General features: G+C 42.0%; 1 protein-coding gene across 1 annotated transcript; it reads right to left on the reverse strand.

The window, feature by feature from the left end:
- Positions 1 to 2,342: 2,342 nt before the first annotated feature.
- On the reverse strand, positions 2,343 to 27,781 carry RUBCNL (rubicon like autophagy enhancer). The gene is made up of 16 exons (XM_027674352.1): positions 27,733 to 27,781; positions 27,031 to 27,139; positions 24,973 to 25,081; positions 21,049 to 21,717; positions 16,645 to 16,730; positions 12,012 to 12,219; positions 11,038 to 11,142; positions 8,937 to 8,979; positions 8,446 to 8,578; positions 7,881 to 8,026; positions 7,022 to 7,086; positions 5,783 to 6,021; positions 4,977 to 5,038; positions 3,583 to 3,736; positions 3,373 to 3,463; positions 2,343 to 2,909 (listed from the first exon to the last, which is right to left on the reverse strand). Exons 2-16 carry the CDS (start codon positions 27,100 to 27,102, stop codon positions 2,797 to 2,799), a joined length of 2,295 nt encoding a protein of 764 aa, XP_027530153.1. The 5' UTR covers positions 27,103 to 27,139; positions 27,733 to 27,781; the 3' UTR covers positions 2,343 to 2,796.

Raw genomic sequence — 27,781 nt, forward strand, 5'->3', positions numbered from 1 at the left:
GCTATATGCTATCCTAGGATGAAAGCTGTTAAGAAACTCTCACCTCAGCGACACTGAGAGCACCTTGTGGCTACAGGTTTAGTCACCCATGCTTTGCTTCTCAACAGAGAAGATATTCAGGGTAAATAGCCTCAGCATGTTCCTGTGGTATCTTGTGCTGACACCAGAACAGAAGAATGTGGGTTTGGTATGACCCTCCTCCAGACATAACAGTCAAGAACCCTATCCCCTCAAATGCAGCAAATTGTGGCCTCTGTTGTTCCTTCCAACTTGGGACCAACCTGCTGGCATCTCACAACTTAGTCCTTCTTACTCTAGCTTCAGCAGCAGAACATTTTGACTAGTTTTACTTGGTTTACAAGCGTGTTGATACTCTTGGGCCTTTCGCTTTCTGTTAGCTATACAAACTCATTGAGGATCTCCTCTTGCTGCAATCTATGTTGTGGTATGTAGCAACAATTAGTCTGGATAAGCTGCACAGGCTCTAGAGAGACCTGGACTGAACTGAGCAAATGTAAAGTATCAACACTTGGTGCATGAAACTCCCACTCTGATGCTCCCCCTCCTGCGTACTGCTACTGCTTATTAAGACTTGAACATTCATGAAAAGCGCAGCCAGAAACCAGATCAGCTCTTCTGAATTAATGAATAGTGAAAAATATGTATTCAGTTGCCCTGCAGGTTATCCCACAGAAGGATCATTCAAGTCAACTCCTTAATAAGAACAAAATCCCTGCAGCAAGGCCTTTCATGTGATTCAGTTAACTGTGCACCCAATCTACATGAGAATTTACTCTTGTGTAACATTAAATACAGTCAGCTGCACAAGCAAGCTCTTTCTTACCCCATCTTACCCTGCACTGGTGATCTTCAGTAAGAGATGCTAATCTTGCTTCAGACCAGTAGGTAGGCAAGCTGCTTTTGGCCACAGGAAAAATAGCTTAGTGGAAGTGTTAGTGAGTTTAGTAGTATCATTACCATTAACGTGGAGGCAAACTTACAAAGTTCCAGGTAACAGATCCTTTCCTTGCTAAAAGGTGGAGCAAGTAGGTGAGGAGAAGAAGCACAAAGCACAAAAATGATAGCAACAAATTCAAAATATTAAAAGCACACCAGTAGAGAGATTAGAACTTTGGTATGTGCTTTCAAGTTCTGGGGTTTCTCTGTTCATTGGTACTTCATAGCACAAACAGAAAAATGGTTTTACAGGTTCAAGCAGCTATTCTACCTTTCTGAAGGCAAGGGCTGCTTCCTCAGCCAGTTTCATTAGAAGTAACCAATCAGGCAGGGAAAGCAAGCTGCTTTCCATTTCCAGCACTTCCCCTTTAGGCAAGGACTCAGTCTGCAAGTGTGAGGGTGGATTTAAACAGGAGCTCTCTCCTGATCATTCACTGCCTCTCCTCACATTTATAAGTGTTCTGGAAAGAAACTTCTAGAGCAGATACTGGGTGTAACTGGCAAGATGTTGGCAGTGAGGGACTGCATGGTGGCTTCTCTGTGAAGAGGTCAGGACTGCCCCATGCCAGACACAACCGCTTCTAGCCAGCTCTGATGGACCCACTGCAGAACACAGCCAAGCACCTCAGCCAAGATGGTGCTACCTCTAAGTGTATTTAAAAAAGGGCATGAGAAACAGCAGTACAAACACCAAGGCCAGTAAAAAAAGGAGGGGGAGGAGGTGCTCTAGGCACCAGAACACAGATTCCCCTGCAGTCCATGGAAAGGGTCCCACTGGAGCAAACAGATACCACCTGAAGGAACTACATCTTCCTGGAGAGCCCATGCAGGAGCAGGTTTATCCTGAAGGACTGCAGTCCATGGGAAGGACCCACATTGGAGCAGGTAAACAGTGGAAGGAGGAAGAAGCAGCAGAAAGTAGCAGTTATAGCACTGACAGCAATGCCAATTTCCCATTTCCCTGCACCATTTGGGACAGGGGATAAGGTAGAAGAGTTGGGAGTGAAGAGAAGTTGAACCTGGAAAAATGGGTGGGTGAGGTAGGGGAAAACCACTCTTCTAATCTTTGCTTTTCACCACCATACTCAATTTCTAATTGGCAATAAATTTAATTTTCCCCAATTCAAGTCTGTTTCACCCATGACAGTAGTTGGTAAGTGATATCCCGTCTGTATTTTGACCTGTGAGCTCTTCCATCTTGTTTTCTCCCTCTCTCCTCTGGAGGAATGGGGGTGAGAGAGCAGCTGAGTGAACACCTAGCAGTAGGCCAAGGTCAACCCACCACAAGCTGTTGAATAGATCTGTTTAAAAGAAGCTTAAAATCCACTGGTTCACATTAAGCATTTGCCATAACAATTCCAGATCAGCATCTGCCTAAAACTTGCAGACAAGCTTTTCCTATTTATTGTAGAGCTTTTCAGAGAATGATTTTGTACATTACCACTTTTTCCCCATTTCCAAAATCTGACACAGATAACGATTTTGAATGCTCATTTACTATCTATACATTATCTGCAGAATTACAGAGATGAACCATTTTTCTATGAAAAAATATAATACTAAAAATCTTACATACAAAGACAAAACATAGCAACAAAAGGCTGCCCACAGAATTAACATCCAGTCTTTCTGTCACCAGTTAGGATGAAATTCCTTTCGGGTGAGTTTTCAATGAGGATATTAAAGTTGTTGTTTGGTTTTTGTTTAGCCTCCCCTCCCATAAAGGGGATATGCATTAAAAACAGTAATGTCTAAAACAACATTATTTAGTTTTTAGTCATGCATTTGAAGATTTGGCTTTGAGCACCTTCTGAAGTTAGCAGTCAGAGGAATTCAGTTTCACTGAAGTACCAGCGACGGAGTTTCTGAAGGTGTCCTCCGAGCTGAGATCCGCAGACATCTGGGGCAGCTTCCAGATCTGAAGCATGCTTTGTGAAAGCATGTTTTGCACTCTGTTTATACATACAGAATAGCATTCAGGGAAAAAAAAAATTAATCAATAGCTGTGTTCCTTGAATGATGTTCTATCAAATACATACAAGTACAAAAGTAAACAGAAGCAGTGCAAGGCCAGGACAACCACCACCACTGCAATAATTTACAATGAATGCAAGCAAGATCGGATAAAACAGCTCTCTCTCATGCCCAGACCCAAAATAATAGCCTACCCCCGGGAGCATAATCATGCTCAGGCAAATCCCTGGTTTTGTGCTCTGAATTCACTGATGCAAAACAGCTGCCAGAGGCTGATTTTCAAAGATACACGCTGTCCACAGTTTCCAAATGCACATCCAGGTTTTCAAATACACATGCTTTCAGTGAAGCTAGTTCTCAAAGTTTAAAATAAGTTCAAACAGTTTAACGCACCAAAATTCTGCCAAGGAAGAAAGTAAAAACATTCACTCTGGAACATACCTGTGCACCTTTTACATTTGGCAGTCTGATATGGAAAGAGCAGGTCTGCGCTCTGACAGAATTCACAGATAAACCCCTTCGCTTGACAGAGCTACAACGACAGCAAAAGGGTTGAATTTAGATCCAAGAAAAAATTATATGGGAATGGTAGCAGGGATATTCCTCATACTAGCAGCCGCAAGGACATTAAAAGCCCTAGCTTTTCCTTACCTCACAGCCATCTACATGGGAGATAGAGCTCTTCAGAATATCTTTAAGAAGGGGCAGTAACTGCCCTCGTTTGATCTTCACTAGATCATCCAGTGAGAAGAGATGCAGCCCATCTGTCAGATGGCTGGGGACCTGTTCAAATTCTTTCAGTACACTGCAAAGAGAAATGGAACCCAATCCAAGCTACAAAAAGTTGTTTTTCAAGTATATTTCAAGAATAAGCCTCTTTCACTTCTCTAGTCACACAGGGGTTATACAAGGCAAGTTCATGCTAAATCCTACCTCCCCTCCCAGTCTGAAATCACTTTAACAAAAACTGGGGTTTGGGATTTAGAATAAACTGTCTGCTTTAAATGTGCATTCCTCAGGCATTGGAATTGCCATACACAGTTATCCCAGCAATTCTTAAATAACGTGTAAAGGGTTCTCTCCTACTTCAGGAACAGTAGGTAAAATCCCATATAGTATCTAATATAATAAGCTAGGTTTATTTATTTTCATTTGCAAAGAGAACATTGATGAGTTTTGTCCTATGTAGGTCACCACTGGGTGCTTGTACTGAGTGGGTGAATGCTGAAAATACAGCTCCTGCTTTTAAAATATCACTGATGTAGATACAGGTACAGTGAGAATTCTAATGCTTATTTCTATAATGGAATCACAGGTGGTTGATCAGAAGAGAGACATAAAAATACATTTTTTCTTAATTTTGGTGACTAACACATAATTGATGCATAAAAGAGGCTTATATCAAAGAGGGAACAGAACCTACTTATAAAGCTTATTTTGCTTAAGTCTGTTTTTAAAAAGGTCAGCAATTCTGCAGTGAAGGTCTTATTATTCACATGTCTACGTATTAGTTAAGCCCATAGTTTGGGAAGGTGAACACCACAAATCTTTCATTTGCAGCAACAAGCAAGGTCGTGTTTTGGTCTTTATCACTTTTGGTTACTACTTTCATTTGAATAAGTTTATAGAAAAAACTGAATTTAGCATTATGACAGAGTCTTGGAAGAAATGTTTAAACCCATGAGGAACACATTTGTTAACTTAAAAAAATCTAATTTTTTTTAAAGATAAATATTCTCAGAGAGATAAGTATCTTTGACCTTTTAAGAATGAGTGAGAACTTAAGAGAGATGGAGCAGGAAAAAAAACATACACCAAATTAAAATCATTCAACATCTAAACCCAAGAAACAGAAAGCTACTATATAAAACCTGTACTTCACTCAACATCTGCAGTGCAATGAAGGCAATTTTGTTATTAGAATTTTCTCTAATGATCACATTAAGTTATTTAAAACTGGACTCTAATGTCACTAGAGAAGAAGGCTCTATAAGCACCTCGTACATTTTACTAAGCTATTTTTCACGTACAATCATGGTCCATACCTTTCACCAAACCTGCAGGTTTTCAAAAGCTTTTTCAAATGAAAAAGCTGTTCTTGGGCCTCCTAAAAGATGAAGGGGAAAAGACAATCAATTTTCAAATTAAAAACAATTGCATTTATATATTCATAAATGAGAAACTTGAGTCAGCAACTCTTGCAACTACATCAAACCATATCTAAAAATAGGAACTTCATACTTAGCACAGAATTAAACAACTGGATTTTCTAATGCACAGAAGACCAAGGTGGGCAAAGGCTGTTTTTATTTCCCGACAATTAAGCAAGTCCTAATGCTACAAATGACTCCATGTCTGCACACCAAGATGTTAGACCCAAACCTGTGTAAGAACAGGTAAGTGTCTCCTCAGCCAAGAAGGAAGCACATGGCTACTTGTAATATTCAGTAGAACACCCTTCCTCAAGCTGTAGGAGGTACAGCCCTTAGATGAGCCAAAGGTGTTTTCTCCAATGGCCCACAAAATTAAGGAGTCATTCAAAACTCTCAGAACTTTGCAACAGCCGAAAACTATGGAGAGGTAAATATCTACTGTTGGAGCCCAACTCTCCTTCATGAACTGAAACTGCAAACCAATAAGGAAACAATTCTCAAAGACAACAAGACAGACCTCTGGCATAATCTTCATCTGAGGTTAAAGAGAACAAGTCCCAAAAGCAGTGATGGACAAGCAAGAGAAACCAACTCTCCTCCTTCACACATACACATAGAGCAAAGGACACCCTGCCCTAAGGAGTTTTTCCCAAAAGTCTCTGACCCATAAATTCCTAATAAAAAAAGGCTGCACTTACCCTCACCCTGTCCATTTCTTTACTTTTTGTGTAGAGGGTTTTGTTAATACAGGACACATTGAAAATTGGGTGCTGCCATATGCTGTCCAATAGGTGTTTGGAGAAGTTGCATACATAGTATTTTTTGAAGTCCCATTTTGAAAGTATTCGGGCAGGAATAGAAGACTGGGCATAGCTGTGGCAGCAGTCACAAAAGTATTTTCCCAGGTAGTCACAATAGCGGAGTCTCCTGATATATTCTGCAAGTAGACAGGAATGAAATTGTGACTATTTCTAAAATAGGAAATTTAGATTTAGAAATTTTATGGGACATATCTCTTGTTTGTATGCCTATTCTGTCTTAATAATTCCAATCTACTGGAGTGAGGGGAAAGGGATTTTTTAAAGTAGAGCATTTTATTATTGTGGCAAACACATGCACAAGCTCTGAACTTTGCATTAGAACAGAAAGCCTTCCTCGTTTCCACATTTGTTGAACTGATTATAATTATCACCCTGAGATCTTAAAGAAACTATTGCTGCTTTACCCACAAAAGAGACACATGATAAAAAACAAAACAAAAAACTTCCACCAATTTTGGAGTCACATTTGTATAATAGTTTTTCATATAAAGAGTTTTGTGGGTTTTTCCCAGCTATTACAGCATCTCAGACTTGCTTGAATAAATGTGCTGCCATAGATTGTTGATACTTTACAGGCCAAATGCTGCTCTTGTGAGCTGACCCAGAACAAGTCTTGGTCGCCACTTCAAAGATTTCTTAGGTAAGGTCTGTTTGTCAGATCTGTAAATAATTGTGCTTTTGACCAGTTCTCACGAAGTATCACAAATAAAAAATTAAAAAGACACCCTGAAAGAGCAAAACCACACATTCCATAAGCTTGCATAAAGTTTCTGGCATAGAAAAAGAATTATTGGAAGAAACAATTGGAAGATGTAAAACCAGCACTTTCCAGCGTGGAAGCTTGATTTTTTTAATAGTTTTTCCTGTTTTGTTGTTGACTGTCATGAATTTTTATTGTATATGAGAAGGACATCTATCAAGTATTGTATTCCGTCCACAATGAGAAACTCCAGACACTAGAAAGATCCCACTGTCTGTTTTACTATTGCAGGCACATCCAACAATGAGATTTTTTTTCTAGCTCAGATAATTTTACATCTGCATTGGTGAAGATTGTGGTCTGATTACTAGTAATGCACTAAGTAGGGGTTTTTTTCTGCTTTTGGTAATACTTACTGCTTTCTATCGGGGTTCCGCAACCAACACACGTGAAGTTTTGAGCAGCCACCACTGCATCTCTCCTGTGTACAGAGGCAAATAGTTAGACCTTTCAGCATTCAAAATACAGTTTTAGTTAACTTTCTTCCAAAGTACAAAAGAGCTACACTGGCACCAATGAAAATGCCCCAACTTAGGAGCTGAGTTCTACTCCTCCACATGAAGAAGGGGGGTTCTGTAAGGAGATGTAGATTATTATTTTAGTGGGAGACCCTCTAAGCTCTTCTGTGGAGAACACAAAATCAAATACAGGTTGCTGAAAGAATTAAATTATTTTACATTTCTTAAGATGGCATCAGTATCAAGTGGTTAGGAGAGGGGAAAGTCCACATGTGCAACTGAAAAAGCAAACAAACCTGCGGCAACACAAGGATTAGCCAGTTTGCCTTCTGTGTGCACTTTACAGCACCTCATGCAGGGTGAGACAGCAATTTCCCCAAACATGACCTGTTTTCCTCCCCACTTTCTGAAAACCTACTATCCATAAAATATTAGCAGGAAAGTGGGGAAAGTCAAGAATATTCTTCAGGTAGTGTCACAAAATGAAATTTTTAGGAGCCATCTAAGTATGCTGCCACTCTAACACCAAATGGTATGTGCATTATCACATGCAGAAGCGCACACGCCATGTTAATCAGGACATGCCAACAGACAGAAAAAGATGGTATCTGCTTTCTAGTGAGGCTGGTGACAGGTACTGCAGAACGTTGTGCCATGCACTAGCTCTAACCTTAGGATCTCTTAGTCACCCAAGCTCCTTCCATCAACTTCCCCCCTGCTATACTAAATGACAATGCTCAGATCCCTCAAAACTTACTTGACTGAAGGATGAATATTAAATATAATCTGAGATCTTGGTGGGGACCAGCCAGAAGATCCTCTTAATTTGGATATGATCTTTATTTCTTCAGCCAGATTCAAACTAGACTCAAGTTCTCTTGGAATCTCTTCTTTCAGCACAGACTATTGGGAAAGATAAACTTGTGAACACAACCAGCCCATCAGCTGGACATATGTTAAATGCTATGGGAGATGTTTATCTCCCTTTATACTCCAGGATTCTAAAGTTCAGTTTTCACCTGCATGTAGTCCACCCTTAGTTAAACTCCCTCATATCAGTCCCAGAAGAAAGCACATTCTGATCGTTCACAACTCCACGTCTTAAATATATTGAAAATTGCTGAAGAAAGGAGACATTTTCTAAAAATTTATCTAAAGTGAAGCAATAAACTGTAAGCACTCATCTATATTTGTTTGGGTTTTGTTTTCTGGTCTTTTTTTAATTTAGCTTCCCCCTTTTGCTAGCAGTGAAGCAGCTGTAGTGAGACAATGATTATTTGGGGAACTGAATAAAGAGCTTGTTGTTTTCAGATCAGACTCACTCTCTGCTTAGATGAGCTCAGGCAATCAGACAGCTGAACTACAGAGTCTGTCTGCAACCAGTATTTTCTGAAAGCTCTGCACAACTCCTGGGCTGTTGCTTCAGCAGAATTGCTGCCTGGTTCAAAAGATGATCTGAAAGTTAAGGAATACAGTCAGTGAAAAATAGCAGCATGCCATCAGCATCTCCAGTGCCTCTTCCACATCCTTGAAAAGTTTTCTCCCATCCCGTCATTTCTACCCTCTTTCTTTGATACACCCAGGCCCTTGAAGAGCCACAGACACCACCCTCCAGCAAGACTCAGGGACCAGAGAAACACTCTGCTAAGCCAAGGGCCACAGACATTTGCTGTCAAGCAGCATTCCTTCCCCTTCTTTGGAAGGACCAACTTTACCACTCCCACACCTTTCCCTGCCCCAGCCAGAAAAACCACCAGAAAGCTGCTCCAGCAGAAAACGTAGTGACACCGGGGTTTATATTAGAGATACACACCTTTTATCTGGAGTGACAGACAGATTTTCAAGGTCTTCAAGTTCTGTGGTAAAGGAGAAAACACTATCAAGCCATCTAAGAAACAAAGCTTCTGTTACTCAGCACTGTTTTACATCTACCTTCTGTATTACCACAGTGTCAGTTTCATATATATTCATCTTTACAACATCCCTGCTGGATGCAGGAAATAACCTCAATCCTAGTTGTAAAACAGGCATAAGGAGTGTTATCTCCTCTGCATATCTCTGACATCTGTAAATGAAGAAGACTCCCCAACACCTGTGCATCCTAACATCACCATCAGCCTCCCTTCAAGAGCAGAAGTCCTAAGGACAGAAAGTGTCTGCTAGTCAAGGTCCAACCATAAGGCACCTGATGTAAGTAATAACATACAGAGCCAAGAGAGTGCACACTGATTTTCTTGGACACTGACAGATACTTGGAGACACTGATCACAAACTTACCAGCTAATGCTATAAGCAAGTTAGTAACAGGTGAGATGAATGGAATTAAAGCACACACTTCTTCATTATGTTTATATAGACACAATATGCTTATACCAACAAGGTATTGGTAGCATTAGTTTTGGCCATTCTTATTGCTCTCAAGACAAACGTTTTCCCATTCATATATCTCAAAGTAGCTCTTGCTACTAGGAATGGAGTTTTGAGAGCTAGTTTTCATTCTTTGATCAGGGAAAGAAGAGGTGAAAAAATAAATCTCTAAAACCAAAGAGAGCAATAAACCCCCTATTTTTTATCAGGAAAAAATAAAACAGAGGTTAAATGCAGGCTCTTTTAAGGGTTTCTATTTCTGTATGTGTTAAACCCAGAAGCTAACCAAAGAAAAATCAGGATGTCCTGACGAGAAGCAAAACACATGATGATAAGGGAACAGAGACATTCTGCTCTAGTCCTGAAGCAGAGGGAGGGCTGCCAAAAACCTAGTCAACCTGTTTAATCAGGAAATGATCATATCCTAAATTCTCTTAAACAATGTTCCTATAAGTGGCTGAGGCTGTGCCAGTTTCACATTTTTCTCACCTATATTCCTTGGGTTTAATCCTTAGTCATAACTTCAGTCCCTGTGTTGGGTTTGCATGGCAAAATTTTGGTAGAGGGGGGCTACTGAGATGGCTTCTGTGAGAAGCTGCCAGATGTTTCCCTTATGTCTGACAGAGCCAATGCCAGCCAGCTCCAAGACGAATCCACTGTTGGACAAGCCTGAGCCCATGAGCCATAGTGGTAGCATCTCTAGACATAACAGAGTTTTAAGATGGGGTGAAAAAAAACCTGTACAGTTGCAGCTGCAGAGAGGTGTGAGAACGTGAGAGGAACAGTTCTGCAGACACCAAGGTCAGTGAAGAAGGAGGGGCAGGAGAGTAGAGATTCCCCTGCAGCCCATGGTACAGACCATGGTGAAGCAGCTGTGTCCCTGCAGCCCATGGAAGTCCATGGGGGAGCAGAGACCCACCTGCAGCCTGTGGAGGAGCCCACTCTGAGGCAGATGGATGTCTGAAGGAGGCTGAGACCCAGAGGGAAGCCCATGCTGTAGCAGGCTCCTGGCAGGACCCGTGGGAAGCACCAGGAGGTAGAGAAATAGGGAATTAAGTTTATCCCAGGAAGGCGGGGGGGGGGGAGGAAGGTACTTTGAAATTTGGTTTTATTTCTCATTACCCTACTCTGATTTGATTGGCAATAAATTAAACTAATTTCCCCAAGGTGACTGTGTTTTGCCTGTGACAGTAATTGGTGAATGATCTCTCCTTGTCCTGATCTTGACCTACAAGCCTTTCCTTGTATTTTCTGTCCCCTTTCTAGTGGAGGGGGGGAGTGACATAGTGGTTTGGTGGTCACTTGGTATCCAGCCAGGGCCAGCCCACCACACTCTCAAATCAGCAAAGATATTCTTTTCTAGAAAGGAAATCCTGCACCAGTCTGGTATTTCTGCATGTGTTTTAATAAGGAACCATCGTTGTTTCCATTTTCTCATGTTATTTCTCCTTCAATAACCTCTAGAAAGTCAATGGAATTCCCAAGCAATGGAATAGATTCAGCTGAACAATAAATCTGTTTTTGCAGTTATAATTTTAAAGTCTTACCGATAATTACATATTCATCCTCTGAGTCACTGTGGCAACAAAATCTGGTAACCTCATGATGTGATGGTAGATGCACTGGGGAGCTGACAGGCAGCAAAGCACAGCCTGTCCAGGAAAAAAGACAGTCAGTTAAACTTTTCCAGCATATAAGTATCTGCAATTATACTTACATTTTTCATCACTTAACAAAACTTTAGCACACAGACTGTAGTTATGGAGCAATTTTAATTATTTATTTCTATACATACACAGAGGAAGACAGTCTGTCATACAGTATATCCTTCAGTTTCTCAGCAAGAAGCTTCGAGTGAAAGACCAAAATCTTTTATATTATCAGCAGTCTCTCCCCTTCTCACATGCAAGCACACCGTTCATTTTTCCACAGAAGTTACGACATTTAGACTTGAGACTTATGATCCATCACTAAGAGCTGTATTACTCAAGTAACTAAAATCTACTTTAAAAATGTGTGTGCTGACTCAAGCATTACAGTGCCAGGAGCATTTATTATTTGCCTGAAACTATATGTGAATGAACACTCTGGGCAGTTTCATACAAACTAATTGCATGGCCTGATCTGCATACTGTAGAAGTAAGCATAGAATTAAAAAGTCAGGCTGCAAATCCTTAAAAAAAAAAAGGATTTAAGCAGAAAGAAAATTAGCCAACTACAGGCACTCTTTTTGGATAGTCATGCTTGTTATGTAGCACGTGAACCTTATATTTTCTTTTAAATGTATAAAATAATTTAATTATAATAATTAAAACATAGATGTGAGCATTCAAAAGGAAATATTTGACCCACAGGAAAAACACTTGTGGTATAATGATCCTTGAGGGGTACAGCTCTCCAGAGAGATGGGTAACAGAGGATTTGATTCCATGCAGTACCCCAATTAATTTAGTATTTTCTTGCACAAAAACAAACGGCAAAGGCTTTCAGACAAGGTTACATTCTAGACTAAGTAACTTGCCTTCATAACCACTGTCTGAAGAGGCAACAGAAGAATCAGACTTCTTTACTTCAGGGTAAGAATTTAACTCCGAATCAGTGTGATAGCTGCCATCTGATCCACTTGTTTCTTCCACACCCCAGGACTCTGCTTGTTGACTTAAGATATTACATTTCATTTTTTCTAGTGATGCTATAATCATATCTGCAACAAAGAAGTGTGCGTTTTCCTGGACACAAGAATGGAATGCTCATTACTACCCAGCATATTTGATATTTACTTAAGATGAATTGAAATATATAATCTCCCCCTGTACTTTTTCAACTCTGTAAATAAAAATGTAAACCTATCCCACCTTTCATTTAAACACATTAAAAAACCTCCAAGGGAAATTCAGAGACAACATGCAAAAGTCAACTGCCCAGATAATTGTCTCACCCTTGATTAAAACATACAATTTACTTTTATCTTAGCCATCTATTAGATAAAAATAAACTTCATTACGTGACTAACTGATGAATATGTATGCATTTTAGGAGCAAAGTCTTCTAGTTACACTACATTATTTAGTATGCAAGTGTGCATCCATGTAACCTATTTAATATGATTTAATTTCCAGTAAAGGTGTACAAGCAGTTTTGCACACATGCTAGCTTGGAGGGGGTCAGAAGTGGTAAGTTTTGGAGGGACTGCAGATCTTCAGGCAGTGGATAGTACAAGAGCTAGTAAAATGCTTTCATGTGTTAAGAGTTGAGGCAGTGAAGTAGGGAATATGCAGTGAGATAGCTTACATGGTCAACTCAACGCTACATAGAAAGTCTGTGATAAGGGTAAGCGGAAACCTGGCTCCCCTAGGCTTCGTACTGCCTTCAACAAAAGGTAGCTGTTTCAAAGTTTCACTGTAGAATGTCCCTTGTCATCTTGCCTGCCCGGGTCACCCATTCTCTAGGAAAACAGACCACTGAGACATCCAGACAAACCTGGGGCTCCCTGTCCCAACGTCACTGTTGTATTGTTTGCTTCCTGTGGGCTAACACCAGCCCCACCTGTGCTACTGCAATTGGCATGGGCACAGCTTCCCAAACCAGCCTCAGCTCAAAAGTGGATGCATCATGGTGTAGTGGTTTGAGCCAGGTTTTCCCCCTGAATCTAAGAAAGTGGTAACCCCCAGGGGGTGGTGACCCTTGGGGCTTTACCCAATCAGTGCTCCTGCAAAATATAAACATATCTCTGGAGACCGGAAGAGAAGCAGTGGTACTTGTTGTAAGAAGAAGAGGTGGCCATGTTGTAGAGGCCACGAGGAGAAGGGGCTCCGGCCCCTTGGGGGCCTCTGCCCCCCCAGCCCCAGTTGGGGGGCTGCAGGGACTTGGAACAGTGTTAGCTGGACTGAGTGCCTGTGGCTAGGAGCTGGGAGAGTTTTCTCCCCTGTAAGCAGAAGTGGGAGACGCTGGGAGCAGCGACGGAGCAGCAGCAGAACAGCAGTGTCCGAAGAGCAGTGGCAAAGAGCCAACTGATAAGAACCAAGAGAAGCAGCAGATGCCGGTATGCAACTGAAGCAGACAGAGAGCTGTCTGAGGAAACTAAAAGAGCCAGCAGCAGAAAGCAAGACAAGAGACCCGAGCTAGCAGCAGGAAGAGAGTTTCGGAGGGTAAGAACTGGACAAACCAAAACCCCCAAACTCGCCAGAGACCCCTCTGAGAAAGAGGAGGGGGTGGTGGACTGAGAGGAGTCCTAAAGTGCAGTATGCACTGCTGAGAGGAGCTAGGAAGCTCCGGCCTCCTGAGAGCTCAGCCAGGATGGCCAAAGGAATGTGTGTGGAGGGGGTGATCTTGGGTTTCCCCCCCCTCCTTGCTGCAGCTTCAGAGAAGCTGGCAGCCATCTTTGGGGCAGAGCACAGAAGCTCTGAGAAGGGGCTTGATTTCCCCTGAGGATACCAGACCGTCACGGAGACCCCGGTGCTTCGTGATATGACCATGGTGTAGCGGCCGTGTCTGGGGTTACGCAGCCCATGGAAAGACCCCTTGTTTGGAGACGGGGGCCGAGAGAGACTTGGAAACCTCCCTCGTGTGTGCTGGCAGAGAGCCAGCAACTGTTTCTGGTGGAAGAGAAGAAGAGAGCCTGCTGCCTAGAGAGGAAGACCTGCTGCTCACAGACTGGAAGGGGTCTTTTCTTCTTCTTCTCTCCTGGACTTTTATTTGGAGGGAGAAGAGATTCGGCCCATTGTAAATATTACTGTCATGGTAGAGATAGATATAGGGTTAAGATTGTATGCAGTGTATTACAGTATTTATTTATGTGTATAGTCTTTGTAATATATTCCTTCCCCCCATATTGAGTCTTGTGTTTTTGTCTGGAAAACCCATTTCACATGGGGTTGAGACTGTGGGAGGGGGGCTAGGAATCAGAACTGGATTTTGGGCCTGCTCAAACCATGACACATGGAGAGACAGGTGCACTCAGGCACATGGGTGTAAACCAAGAGATGCCCAGAATACTCTCCCTCTCTCCCCTCAACTGCATCATGCAAACCTAAACTTATGTCTAAAACGTTGTGGAAGTATCTAAGGCTAGAGATTCTGAGTACAGAATAATTAAAGCTTTATAAAAGTGGCTTATGTTCAGAAAATTGTACCACTTGACATCAGTATTTATGACATACCCTCAACTTGTATGGGAAGCATGAAGAAAGACATCAGTGTTTAGAAATAGCTAAATCTCAAGGAGCACAGTATACTAGCAGTTTTCTTATTGCTCACAGGTAAATACATTTAGACAAGATTAGTTTCAACATTAGAGAGCACCCACCAAGTCCCTGTAGGTGTTTAAAAAGACTTTTATCTTTTCCCTAACACTGATTAACATCACTTGCTTGGTACACAGTTTCTCCAGAGACAACTTTGAATGAACTTCAGAAGTCCAGGAGTTTGCTACATTAGAAAAGAAATAATTAAACAGCTTTTCTTCCTTTTGGGAGATTTCTCCTACTCTGAAGATTTGAAAAGTCTCAAGTTAGGGGCAGAGCAGCCCCTATCAGCATGTCCTGCTGATAAAAGCAATTACGAGTGTAAGAGAGAGCTACATTGTAAAAAGCTGGAACAGAATACAAGGACTCCTGTACTCAGCATGACTATCAACTTTCACCTTTGCCTACTGATATCTCCCTCACCCTAGGAAGCAGTCCCAACTCAGCTGTGACACACCAACCTTCTCATTTCTGTTCTCCCCCACTAACATCAACGGAAAGTCCCTCTAAGATTCTCTGGCCCATTTCCTTCCTGGCACACAACTACAACTTGACTACAACTCTCAGACTTGCAGACACCACACATACCTTAGTTTTCAGTCCTAAAGTTCAAAGAGATTATTTAACAACCTAGAAGTATTTTTGTGTTTTGGGGTTTTTTGCTTGTTTGGGTTTTTTCTGGTTTGGTTTCTATAAAGGCAGCATTTGCAGCTCATTTTGACTGAGCTCTTACTATCTTCTAACCTGTAATCACATCAGGTCCCAGTCCCCTGCACAGAAGTAGTAGCTGATATGATCTTGACTCACTCAATACTTGTCAGTCTGTGGTTTCTAATCCAGATACCTAATCACTGGTCTCCTGGTGACTGAAATCAAATTACTTTTGTTCTCATTCTCACATTATAGACAGAAACCTTGTCTCCTTTCTGAAACACCTTTCATAAAAAAGCAACGCGAAAAGCTAATTCACAAGTTTGTTTGGCGTATGATTTAGTGGGTCGCAGTTTTTTGTTTGAAATGCACCTTAAGGATGCTGAGAGCTTCAAACCAAATGCAGAACTTGTCACTCCAGTGAAACCAGTGCTGTGTACAAAGATGATTACTTCCTGGGCCCAGGACATGGGACCATTTACAGTCCAACAAAAAAATCTCCTTTTCCAGGTACATTTTTAAAGCTCTTTTGTATTAAGTCCTACTTGTTGCAATTCATTAACCCCTCTTTTCCCACTGCTAGGAAAGATTAATATTTAGCACACAGAGTGATGTGTGACAGCATTATCTCCTGTTCTTTAGCTCTGTTTATAAGCTTGAGTGGACTGCCTATCTGTCAACACACCTAAGACTGTTTGGGCCCCTTATTAGAAACCATGAGAAACTTCTTAAATTACTGCAGTTTTTTGAGTTATTGTGCCTGTTATTCATACTGTAACTCTTTGACAGCAATCTCACATGATCATCATAAGCAGACGCAAAAAAAAAGCCAGCTTCTCCCATCTTCTAACAGTAAAAGCATGAGGTAAATCCCATCCATATGCACATAGCTGCAACAAATTCTATGTAACATATTGTAATATAACTTTAAAGTTACTAGAGTTATCCTATTTTTCTCAAGAGATGTGCAGGAAAATAATGGAATGAAAAGTGGAAATGTACAGTGTTCCTAAATAAGTCCATTATTTTAAAATAATTAAAATGTTTAATTAAGGGGATTTAGAGTAGAAAATAAATTATAAAATAGGCATGTTAGGTTTGTAGGTTCACCCACAGAGGGCAAGAAGAGGGAAAATACAGTATTTGTAAAGATTAGTACATCTATCAGGAAGTTCTTTTATTGAGAAACACCTCTTGTCATTTGGTTTTGCAACTGTAAAATGGAAAAAACAGTACGATGATAGTATTTGTTGTCCTCACCTTCTCCACATCCTCTGGAAGCATGCAGATGTCCTGCAATGAACGATTCAAGGGTATAGCACTTATGCTCAAAAGAGAAGTAGAACCTGTGGGTATAACAAGAACTTTTATTAGTTATTTCTTCCTCTGCAGCTCACAGGATGTGTGCAGACTGATTTTCAGAAAGCAAAGTAAACTTTCTTTCCCAAACAGAACACCGCTGGGGCTGGAGGTTGTGGTGGAAGTTAAAGAGGAGAGAAATGTGAGGGACACACCGGCATTTAAACTACTTTGGTAACCTGAAGCACAAGCATCAACTATCAGAGAAACATAGTTTAAACGTCATGTGGTGACAGCACTGCACTCCCACACCAGTCCTCTGTCAGCTACAGCCTAAGCTGCTGGGGACAACCACAGGCAGAACATGAGGCTGGGTTTACAGTGATGTTCTGCAGTTGGCAACACAGCCAGCTGACACTGTGCTCTTCTCGTTCACAATTCCTGGAACAAAAAGAAATCTCACTGCTGACGCAGAGAGACGCATCAGCCTGAAAAGATTCCCTGTGTCACTGCTGTGACTACAGCAAGTTTAGAAAACACTTTGCCATTATGTTTCCATACCCCAAGGAAATCTCTCTCCTGTTTCCAAATGCAACCCATACTGCATGGTAATAAGTACATTAGCTGCACTACTCCCTGCTTTCCAGAATACCAGTTTTCTTCTCCTGGCATTCACTGATGAGTATGGTTAAGCATATGAAACAAAATTAATCTCTTTTTCCCCCGATAAGAACTTTTCACTGTGCAGCAGAGCGCACATTAGGTTTTTTATAGATGAACCACGGACAGCTTTTTATACGTAAATATACGTATAGCTGTAATATTCTTTCCCAGAAAACTGAAGGTGTGAGATCATGCCCTCAGAAGCATTTGGCCAATGCTCTCAGGCACATGATGAGGTTCTTGGAGCGTCCTGAGTAGGGCCAAGAGTTAGACTCGATAATCCTCATGGTTCCAACTCAGTGTATTCAATGATTCTATATATTGTTTTCAAAGCACTCACAGCTACTGCTACAAGAAATTTACTGGAAAGATGATAAAGATTATATATAATGTCTATGAATGTACACACTAATGAGATACGAAAGAAAACAACTGACACTGACAGGTGTTTACTACCTCTTCTTTCACCTTAAACTCAAGCAATTTCTCTTTCATTCTCGTGATGTTTTCAGGATAAAACAGACTGTAAGTAAATGGCCACCACACACAGTATTTAAAGCCTTTGCAGATAGTATGGCTTAATCAAAGGCTTTTTATTTTAAAAATTGTCATTTTTAAATTTGTTTAAAATTCACAGAAAGGCTAAAGAGGTCCCACAAAATATGATCGTAATTTATAAAAACTTTTTCTACAACTAAGGGGCACTGACTCTCAGGCCTAGTTTAGATTATTTATAATGCCTTATTTATAGAAGCCACGTTATGCAGCCCTGAGCATTGATTACATCAGGCTGAAAAGTCAATACTGTGCTTGAGCGTAGCAATGTAGTGTTTTTGTACAGAATTATTAATACCTCCATTGTGTATACCATGAAGGAAAAATGAAAAGCCTGTCAATATGACTTTTCAAAACAGATTTAATGGCCTAATTAGGCTATTTTCATACCTACTGGATGATTCATCTTACCGGATAAGCAATGCTAAAAGCTCTAAATGCTAAAAGGTTGATAAAAGCCTACATTCTCATCTGTTAAGATAACAAACACTACTCTCTGAACTAAAAATAATAAGCAGAAATAAGGAAATGAGAAAATTATTCCTTTCTCTTTCAAATATAAGATACAACTCATCCTAAATGTAATTTTGAAATCTAATGGGAGCTTTCTCTTTTGCTCACCTCTTGCATCCCATTTGTGTCTTAAAGTAAAAAGAATGTTAAGTGAGAAGAAGCACAGGAAGGAAGCTGGGTCTGATGCAGAAAAATTATCAGGTTGCCACCGTGCTCCTGAACATTATTGCCTGGAAGCTGCTGGGGTTGAGGAAAGAGCCCTAAAGAGCCAAAGAAGGAAGTGACCTTGATGTACGTAGAGGTCAAAAGCAAGAACAAGCCCTGTGAACTGTCAGTGACACATCAGCCACAACAAAGCCCCCAGCAAACTGCAAACTCCGTCACAAACTCTTCATTAACAATGACAGAGCCTTTTCAGAACGTTGCATGAGGTCACCAGAGAATGGCCCTTAAATATATAAACAAGGCCTAACAGAAATCTCCTAGGACCAGTAGAAAAATCTCACTAAACACAAACATTAAACCCCACTGAAAAAAAAATTATTTATTCTGATTTAAGTTATATTATGTAATTTTCTTACATCTTGTGCATCTGTCACCAATTCTCCTGTGAGAAACCACCTCTGAGATAGCAATAGAAAGGATAGTAAGTCGGGAAATGCTATTCCACAATTCCTTCCTTCAAATTAGGCATTTTGTTTCTTCTTTTTCATTTTGCTATTTGCTTTTCATATCTTCATAGTCCTGGACAACGCAGGAGACCTCCCTCCCCAGGCTACCCAGTAGCAAGTTAAATGGCTAAAAGCAACAAGGAATGATGAAATGCAGAAGTTTTCACTTTGTACAGGCCAGAGTCTAAAGCAGAGAAAGCCCACCACATTATGCAGTGCCTAACAGGATCCTTTACTCCTATTTTTAGTAAAATCAAGGATGCTACTTTTTCAGTCACTTGGCTGCCACATTCCTCCCTTTGCTTTCTGGAGAGCCAGCAGTACTACTAACCCAACACAAGCTTGTGGCACGTCCGACTCGTGCCAGAAGATCGAGTCATACACAATTTATTTGCTCTTACACACGTGCCTCTCAGTCTCCGCTGACCCCGAGAGCCTGGGCTGTGTTTTCCAGACCCAGTTACCCAAACCCGCGTGACTGGTTGCAGCCAGCCCAAACTGCTGGGTGCGGTTTCCTTCTCTCTGATGGGCACTTCTCAAAGGCACTGAGCCAACAAAACACCCAGCAGAAGGAAACAACCATAATCGTCACCTAACTGTTGACGACAGCCTATCCTGGATGACAAAGGTGTAATTATTAAGAGCTCCCAGTCCTGTAATGGCACGTTCCTGTTTGAGTTCTGACTGCCAATTTGAGACCTTGGAGGAGCTCTGGGTGAATAGCTAGGAAGGATCAGAACTTGGAAGTGGTTCTCAACGGAGTTCCAGTCTAGGACTACTACTGACCAAAGGGAGAAGAAAAAAACCAAAACAGAAACAAAAAAAACAAATGCTAGCCTCTGTCATTTTTATTTCTAATAGAAAGGCAGGATGAAAACTCCCTGCTGTTTGCTTTTATTCCAGTAGAAAAATCAGGCCTCAGCTGCAGCATCTTTCTGAGGCTCAATGTCTATCATCACAGAATCATAGAATGGTTTGGGTTGGAAGGGACCTTAAAGATTATGTAGTTCCAACCCCCTGCCATGGGCAGGGATGCCACTCACTAGATCAGGTTGCTCAGGAACCCCTCCAACCTGGCCTTGAACACTGCCAGGGACAGGGTATCCACAACTTCCTCAGAGAACCTGTTTTGGTGCCTCACTCACAGCCAAACCAGCTGCTCCCCTATCCATCTCTGGGGCACATGCCAAAAATTTCCACTGAATGGCTCCTTACGGAGCTGCCCCGAGCCCCCTGACACTGCATGGACAGAAGGCACCCTGCTCAGGGGGCACCTTCTGCCAGCAGCCCTCAGCTGGTGTCTCTTCACAGACAACACACAGGATTTCTGTATGGTTGGAAACTGGTGATGCGTAAAAAGATCCTCTTCTGTCTTGGCTGGGGGTTTGTGTCTCTAAGACCTCAGGTGCACTTGGAAACGGGAAAAGGAAAAACAGTCCCACTCTGGCACAAGCCTATTTAGTCGTAACAAGAATGGATGGTAATGCCCTGCCTCCAAAATCCCAGAAGCCAAGGACTCCCTCTCCTCCAGCTAATGCCAAACACAAGGTGACTCAGGGAGCCCACGCACACCAGTAAATCACTACCCAGTGCCCCGATTCATGCTCTCTGCTATTGGGAGAAGGGTAACAGTGAAAACAAGACAAAGTTGGTAGAAAGCCCATCCAGTGCACGTTCTACATTGCTCACAGCTCAGCAATTTTTACATTTTACCAACAGTTGCATATTACAGAAGCATTTCTGCATCACGAGAGATGCCTACCACAAGCATGAGAGTCTCCTGTTTTACCAAGTCCAACCTTCTGGTTCTCGTTGTTTTTTAAGCTTTCCCTTTCTCCCCTCTCTCCTATTTTGAATGACAGCATTTGTCTAATTTGCAATCACCATAAGCAAGGCCTACTTCAATTACAGTTGTCTTTCCTAGTGCAAAAATCTTACAACAAAAATGCACCTGCAAAGTTACCTGTTGGATTGACTGGCTCTGACTGGGGAAAGCCACTGGGAGAACTGCTGTCACTGTTGCTGAAGGGCACAGGCTCCAAGGCATCAGGGTATTGCACTAGATCTGCTGGCTTACCAACAGTTGAATTGGAAAGAAACCTTGTCAAAGTCAAGTCTCTTTCAGGGGAAGTATAACATGCTTTTCCAGAATGCACAACAGCCGATGTGACAGTGCCTCCTGTTAAAGTCACCTGGGTAAAGCAGTCCTGCTTCAGAGGGGACACGTCTGAAAGAGTGAAACCGTTCAAGGAGGATGCAGCGGGATCTCCACCAGAGAAACGGGGACAAAAAAAAGTATCCAGCAAAGGTTTGGAGGAATCAGAGTCTGTGTTGTTCCAACATGCCCGGTGCCTTGTAAACCGAATGTCTGTTTGCGTACAGGCAGCGTTGCGATGCGCAGAATCGCTGTCGCTGTCATCGTGGCTATCCCCAGCACTGCTTTCTTCCCACTGCTCCATATCACTGTCCGGATGCTCTGCTCCCTGCATTGTGTTCTGCTCCAGCACCAAAGAGGGCTTCAAACCAGATGCATTTAAAACAGACATGAGAATGTCTTTGATAGCTTCAGCATTGTTTGGATATGATCCAAAACTTCCAGCATGTCCAATCACTGCTGGCCTTGAAGATTCATCTGTTCAGAAAAAGGAAGAAACCAAAAGGTTAAGAAACAGTCCTAAGAAAAGGTTAATATACAATGTGAACAAAATGCACGTGAATAAAATTATTTTTGACACAGGCAAGAAGACAGGAAAGAGATGAATTCACTCACCACTCAGTGCTGCCTCTTCCTACAAGAAAGCTCTTGCTTTCTGTACACAGGAAGCAATTCTGTCATTGATAAGGCTAGGCAATAAAGCAACAGTAAAGTATTCTGCTGTTAGCCAAACACAATTAGCTAAGACTTTAATGGTGACTGATTGTCAGCGCGCTCAAAAACATCGCTGTTCTACAAAACAGGATGAGGTATAGCTACTGATACAGGTACTGGTCCTATTGCCAGTAAAAGAGAAGATTACATTATAGCAACACAGATGGAGGATCAATAGAGCAAAAAGAAAAAAAAAATATCCTTAGTCACAGGGTAATAAAAAGTCAAGTGCTTCTGTGCTTCAGTTCATTCAGACACTCTTTCTCATGAGGAAATGGCTAAAGTAACCTTCAATCCATTATTTATAGGGGTGGCAACATTTACATGAACCTATAAAAACCTTAACTCTGTCACAAGTTCATTACAATGCCTCTGAAGGAATCAAAAACACTGCCTGCCAAGATCCTGTGTGATCCACTGCAAAACTGTAGTTCAACAGAAAACTGAAAAACTGCTTTTAGTGGCAGATATGGCAACATTAGCAGGGCACAGAAGCACACACTGCAACCAGTAGCTGTTGAAGAATAAGTTGAAGTCCTGTACCTTGAAAAAAAACGCCTCAAAGGAACTGCCATAATCCAAGTAATTGAGAGATTAGACACAACCTCTATGTTCAAGAAGGAACCACTGACCATATCAACACAATGAAGTTAACAATTGTCTCCTTTGGGTAAGATAAGTGGTTGTAAAATTCTAAGAATAGATACAATCAAGAAGAATAATTTCCAGGACAAAGAACTCCTACCTAGGACCACAAGGAATGTTAAACACTGCTGGTGAAAAAAGCAGCAAGTCTTGTAGACTGCAGACTTTGCCCAGAGGTTGCTCTCCTTGAACATATCTCAACAGAAAACAGTAAACTTCTGCACGAGTCACTCACCTGGAAGCCAGCATGCACTCAAACAACATAAGAAAGTTTACAAATTAAAACAAAAACCCTCACATACTTCGGAATAGCAAGTCTATATAAAGACCAGCTCTCATCAAGAAAAAGCTGAAAAAATTGAGAACATCACGTATAAGCTAGACTGTGAGAGCTGTTAGCAAAGCTATCCTAGTAAAGCCAGATCAAAAACAGCTGAAGAGCATGTCAGTAACTGGGATCAGTCACCTGCCACTTAGGACAGATCTCTTGCAGAAATAGCAGCAAAACTGTGCATTTTACCAGCTGCATCTGCAAAGAAATACCTTGCCAATGTAGCCGGCCATGGCAGTACAAGGGCAGGAATGGGAAAATTAAAACTAGCTGACTTTCAAGCAAACATATTTCAATCTTTTTAGGAAAAGAAAGCTATTTTGGTAATACACACAAATACCTTAACTTGGGCTGCAAACATCATCTTTTCCATGCAAAATAAAACATTTAGTGTTAGAATAAAAAAAAAAAAAATAATTGAATTGTATGGGTTGAAAGGGAATTGAAAGATCACCTGGTTGCAACCCCCTGCCATGGGCAGGGACACCTTCCACTAGACCAGGTTGCTCAAAGCCCCATCCAAGCTGGCCTTCCAAGAATGGGTCATCCACAACTTCTCTCGGCAACCTAATGCAGTGCCTCACCAATCCCCTAGTAAAGAATTTCTTCCTAATATCTAATCTAAATCTACCCTTCCAGTTTACAACTATTTCCCCTTCTGTCACTACATGCTATTGTCCCTCTCCAACATTCTTTTTGGCCCCCTTTAGGTACTGGAAGGTAGCTAGAAGGTTTCTCTGGAGCCTTTTCTTCTCCAGGCTGAACAACCCCAACCCTCCCAGCCTGTCTTCATAGGAGAGGTGCTCCCGCTCTCTGAGCATCTTCATGATCTACTCTGGACTTGCTCCAACAGGTCCAAGTTCTTCTTATGTTGTTGGCCCCAAGAGCTGGATGCAGTACTCCAGTTGGGGTCTTACAAGAGCAGTGGGGCAGAATCACCTCCCTTGCCCTACTGGCCACGCTGCTTTTGATGTAGCTCAGGATACAGTTGGGTCGCTGGGCTGCAAGCGCACACTGCTGGGTCATACTGAGCTTCTCATCAATCAACATCCCAAGTATTACTCCTCAGGGCTGCTCTCAATCCATTCTCTGCCCAGCCTGTATTTGTGCTTGGGATTGCCCCAACCTAGATGCAGGACCTTAAACTTGGTCGTCTTCAACCTTCATGAGGTCAGCACAGGCCCACCCCTCAAGTCTGTCAAGGTCCCTCTGGATGGCATCCCTTCCCTTCAGCCTGTTGACCACACCACACAGCTTAGTGTCATTTGAAAACGTGCTGAGGGTGTGCTCAATCCCGCAACTGTCTTCAATTCTTCTGCTCTGCTCTCCTATCGCAAAGCCACTCCAGTAGCCTTTCCATCCCCTTTCCTCCTTTGTCATCTCCACTTCTCTAGCATCATGGTACATCTCTAGTACTAATCATACAACCATGCTGACTAAATCTGCTAAATCCTAGTTCTCAGTGGATTATAAGAGAAAAAAGAACAAGTTTTAAAAATTTAGTTTGTTCTTCTGCTCTGCAAATCTTTAAAAAAAACCCAACCCCATAGAAACAAAACAAACAAAAAACTAAACCAACCAAACAAGAAATAAAAAAACAATCCGAACCCAAACACCCTACTTTAAGGTACTATCAGAAATAAGTTAGTTCCAATTAAAAAAAAAATCTCAAAATCAGTTTTGTAACTGATACTCGTGAGTAATTATGATAATCTGCTAAAATCTGAGAAACTATTTCCTGAATGAAGAAGTTAACCTTCCAAGGATCATCCAAACAGTTCAAGTATTTTACTCATGAGCACACAAAATGTCAATGTAAGTAAAATGGCGAGACTGTCATTTAAAAGACAAAAAGCACTCATACTTTCAAATTGTATAATATATTTTGACATTGTACAACCCTCAAAGCCAATAAACAAGCAACCCTCTTCAATCAGACTATAGTCTTTAGTACACCCAAACACTGATAGCTTTTGTTACCACTACAAGCACCAGCAAAACACCCCCCAGGGAGGCATTTTAGAACTAACTGGCTGGCATACCTGAGAGAACAGAGATTTGAGGTGTTGGAGCAAGGCAGCTAATCCTCGTTGAGGGATCTGAAGAACACGCTGACTCAGTGAAAGCCACCTTTAGGCTTTCGTGGTTTAACTAGAACAAGAACACAGAGGCAGACAATTTTGTTATAAGACAACAACACTCTGTTAATGATAATCTCTGTCCCACGCTCATCCCAGCAGGAAGAACACTGTTCTGCCTGTCGACAGTCACCTAACCACTCCCTCCGTTTCTGGCTGTCTGACAATCTCCCCAGAAGCATGCACTGTCTGAAGAGCACTGGCATCTCAGCTCTGCATCTCTCATTTTACTCCAGAATGCAGGTGACCATAAGAAACTCTCCACAGTAGGAGGATTAAACACGTGTATAAGGCATATACAAGACAAAATCCTGAATCAGAAGTCTGTGTATCTGCCAAAACAACAGCAATGAAGTAGAAAAGAACTGAAGGAACCACCAATCTGTATCTGGAAGCATGGGCCTATTTAGATGTATACAAGGTATAAGCTAAATCTATGAAGCCCCAACTCCATGAACACCTGATCCACGTGCTACTTGATGTCCCAGCTCTAAAAACTGGGAGGAAGCGTGGTCATGTCATCTACTTTGATAGAATACACTACCTGTGGTTCACATCAGCAAGGCAGCTGACTCAGCATAAAGAAGCACCACAGATAAATAATATTCAGCCTGGCATACAGCCTGGTTTTATTTGGTCAGTATAAGCTGACCAAAACTTTGAACTGACTGAACAGGTTTGTACCAGATCAGCACTTCACTTTCTGCAGTCGTGATGCTTCCAATTCAGTATTTTTACCACCAAAGCTGGATTTACGATATTGTCAAACCACTGCAAACTGAATCAGGGAAGCAGTTTAATGCAGATAATGAGGGGCTAATTCCAACAAAGGAGTAAGATGCACACAGCAAAGCAAAATGTTAACTCCATAAGCTCACAAATTCCATGGGGAGGACCCCATCCGCTACCTCAGGTATGTCAGGGACCTTAAGAGCACATCACAGAAACCTGGGAAATCAAAGGGATGCCCTGCTCTGACATGTGCATTATTAAAAGGCACTTCACCAAGGAGTACCTCGTGCCTTCTCCCCACATCAGTGAGAAGTATCCACATAAAGGCATCCCCAGGATTCCTGTCACCCTCCTCCGCACCCCGTGAAAAGGGAGTTAATGGTGTGCTGTTCTCTGCTGCCCTGTTTCGTTGACCTTTACACTCCCTACATGGAAAAGTGAGGTGACTCAGGGTGCAGATCTCATCCAGATACTCCTCAGACCCACAGAAAGCAGAAGAAATTAAAACCCACATAGAAATTATCTTTTAACTGAAGAACAACATTTCAGGCCAAAAATAGTATGCTGAATTTAAAATATTAAGCATTTGATTATGCAAGTGCTTAGAAAAATACTCTTTTCAGTATCCGATGGTGTTCTTCCCCTTCTTTTGAGAAACCAGCATGTAAGCAGGCTTTATACACAACATATTGTCAATATTATGGAATAAAGTAGGAACTATTTTTGATTACTTCTATTAAATTAAAAAAATTCTTATCAATATCAGCAATTAACAGACTCTACCTCTTAGGATGCAAGTATCCCAACTGCCTCATACCAGCATAAATGGAGTACTGATAAGTAAACATAACTATCAAGAGTGATAAGTTTTAAGATTTTTATCTCTTTTTAAACAACCCTCACATGTCTTCGGTCTTATCAGATGCAACCAGTGTTCTGTGAATTCAGATAAAATATTTCCATTTACTTTCATAATGTTACAATTTGAACAACATTGGGTGTGAGCCGCCTTAGTTATCAAACAACTACCATCTTCATAGCAAAAAAGAAGTCAGCCTTTCCCCCCTCAATACTGGGACAGTATTTCCCAAGTTAAGTCTGTATTGAAGCCTCCAGCATTTAAAAAATAAAGTATTTACTACAACCACTGACAACTAAAAGAAGTTTTTTGAAACAAGTCCCCTCAGTCAACGAGCACACTGAGCCACCACTTGAGCTCCCTTGACTCACCTTTTCAGAGCAGGGGTGCTTGAAGACTTCTGGTCTGCTGTAGCTGGCGAGTGCTACTGCATCGAGAGACATGATGGGAGAGCTTTCATTTTTTGGTGCTGTTAAGTATCTGGAAGTAATAGAGAAATCATTACAGTCACCACCACGTTATCCGTGGTTCTCCATCTGTTTTGCAGACTCCGCAGTTAATATTCTGAACTGTTTTCCGTCTTGATTTGGCATGCTTATAAGCTTACCGAAAAGCAGAGCTCAGCAACAATGGAAATGTGCTAAAAAAGGCCTAACTTAGAGGTCTGGAGGTTTGTTGTTTTCTGCAGTTTTTTTTAAACAACACAACAGGAACGCCTACTACATGCATAAGACGAAGGTATTGATCTGTAGTACCCCGCAGTTGGCTGCAAAAGGAAGAAGAGAAGGAGCCGGCTGGGCAGCAGCGAAGCCCCCGTGCTCCGGCTCCGCAGCAGACGCTGCTCCCCCCACCCTGCTCCGGGCAGGGCAAGGCACCGGTGATGGAAACAACCCAGCGTTGTCCCCGGCACGCACGGGAGGGCTCAGCCTGCCGCACCGCTCTGGGCAGCGCTTCATCCGGAGGGAGACACCGAAACATCCCGCGGCCCCAACCAGACACGCCATGCTCCCCGCAAGGCACCGACTGCCCGCCCGTCCGTCCCCGGCTCCCCATTCCCGGGTTCCCGTTCCCACCTGCAGCCGCGGCGCCCGCCTCCCTCCTGCCCTCCGAGGCACTGCGCGG

The sequence above is a fragment of the Neopelma chrysocephalum genome, unplaced genomic scaffold (genome assembly GCF_003984885.1).
Source record: "Neopelma chrysocephalum unplaced genomic scaffold, ASM398488v2 Primary Assembly neopelma1_25, whole genome shotgun sequence".
NCBI classification, from domain to species: domain Eukaryota; kingdom Metazoa; phylum Chordata; class Aves; order Passeriformes; family Pipridae; genus Neopelma; species Neopelma chrysocephalum.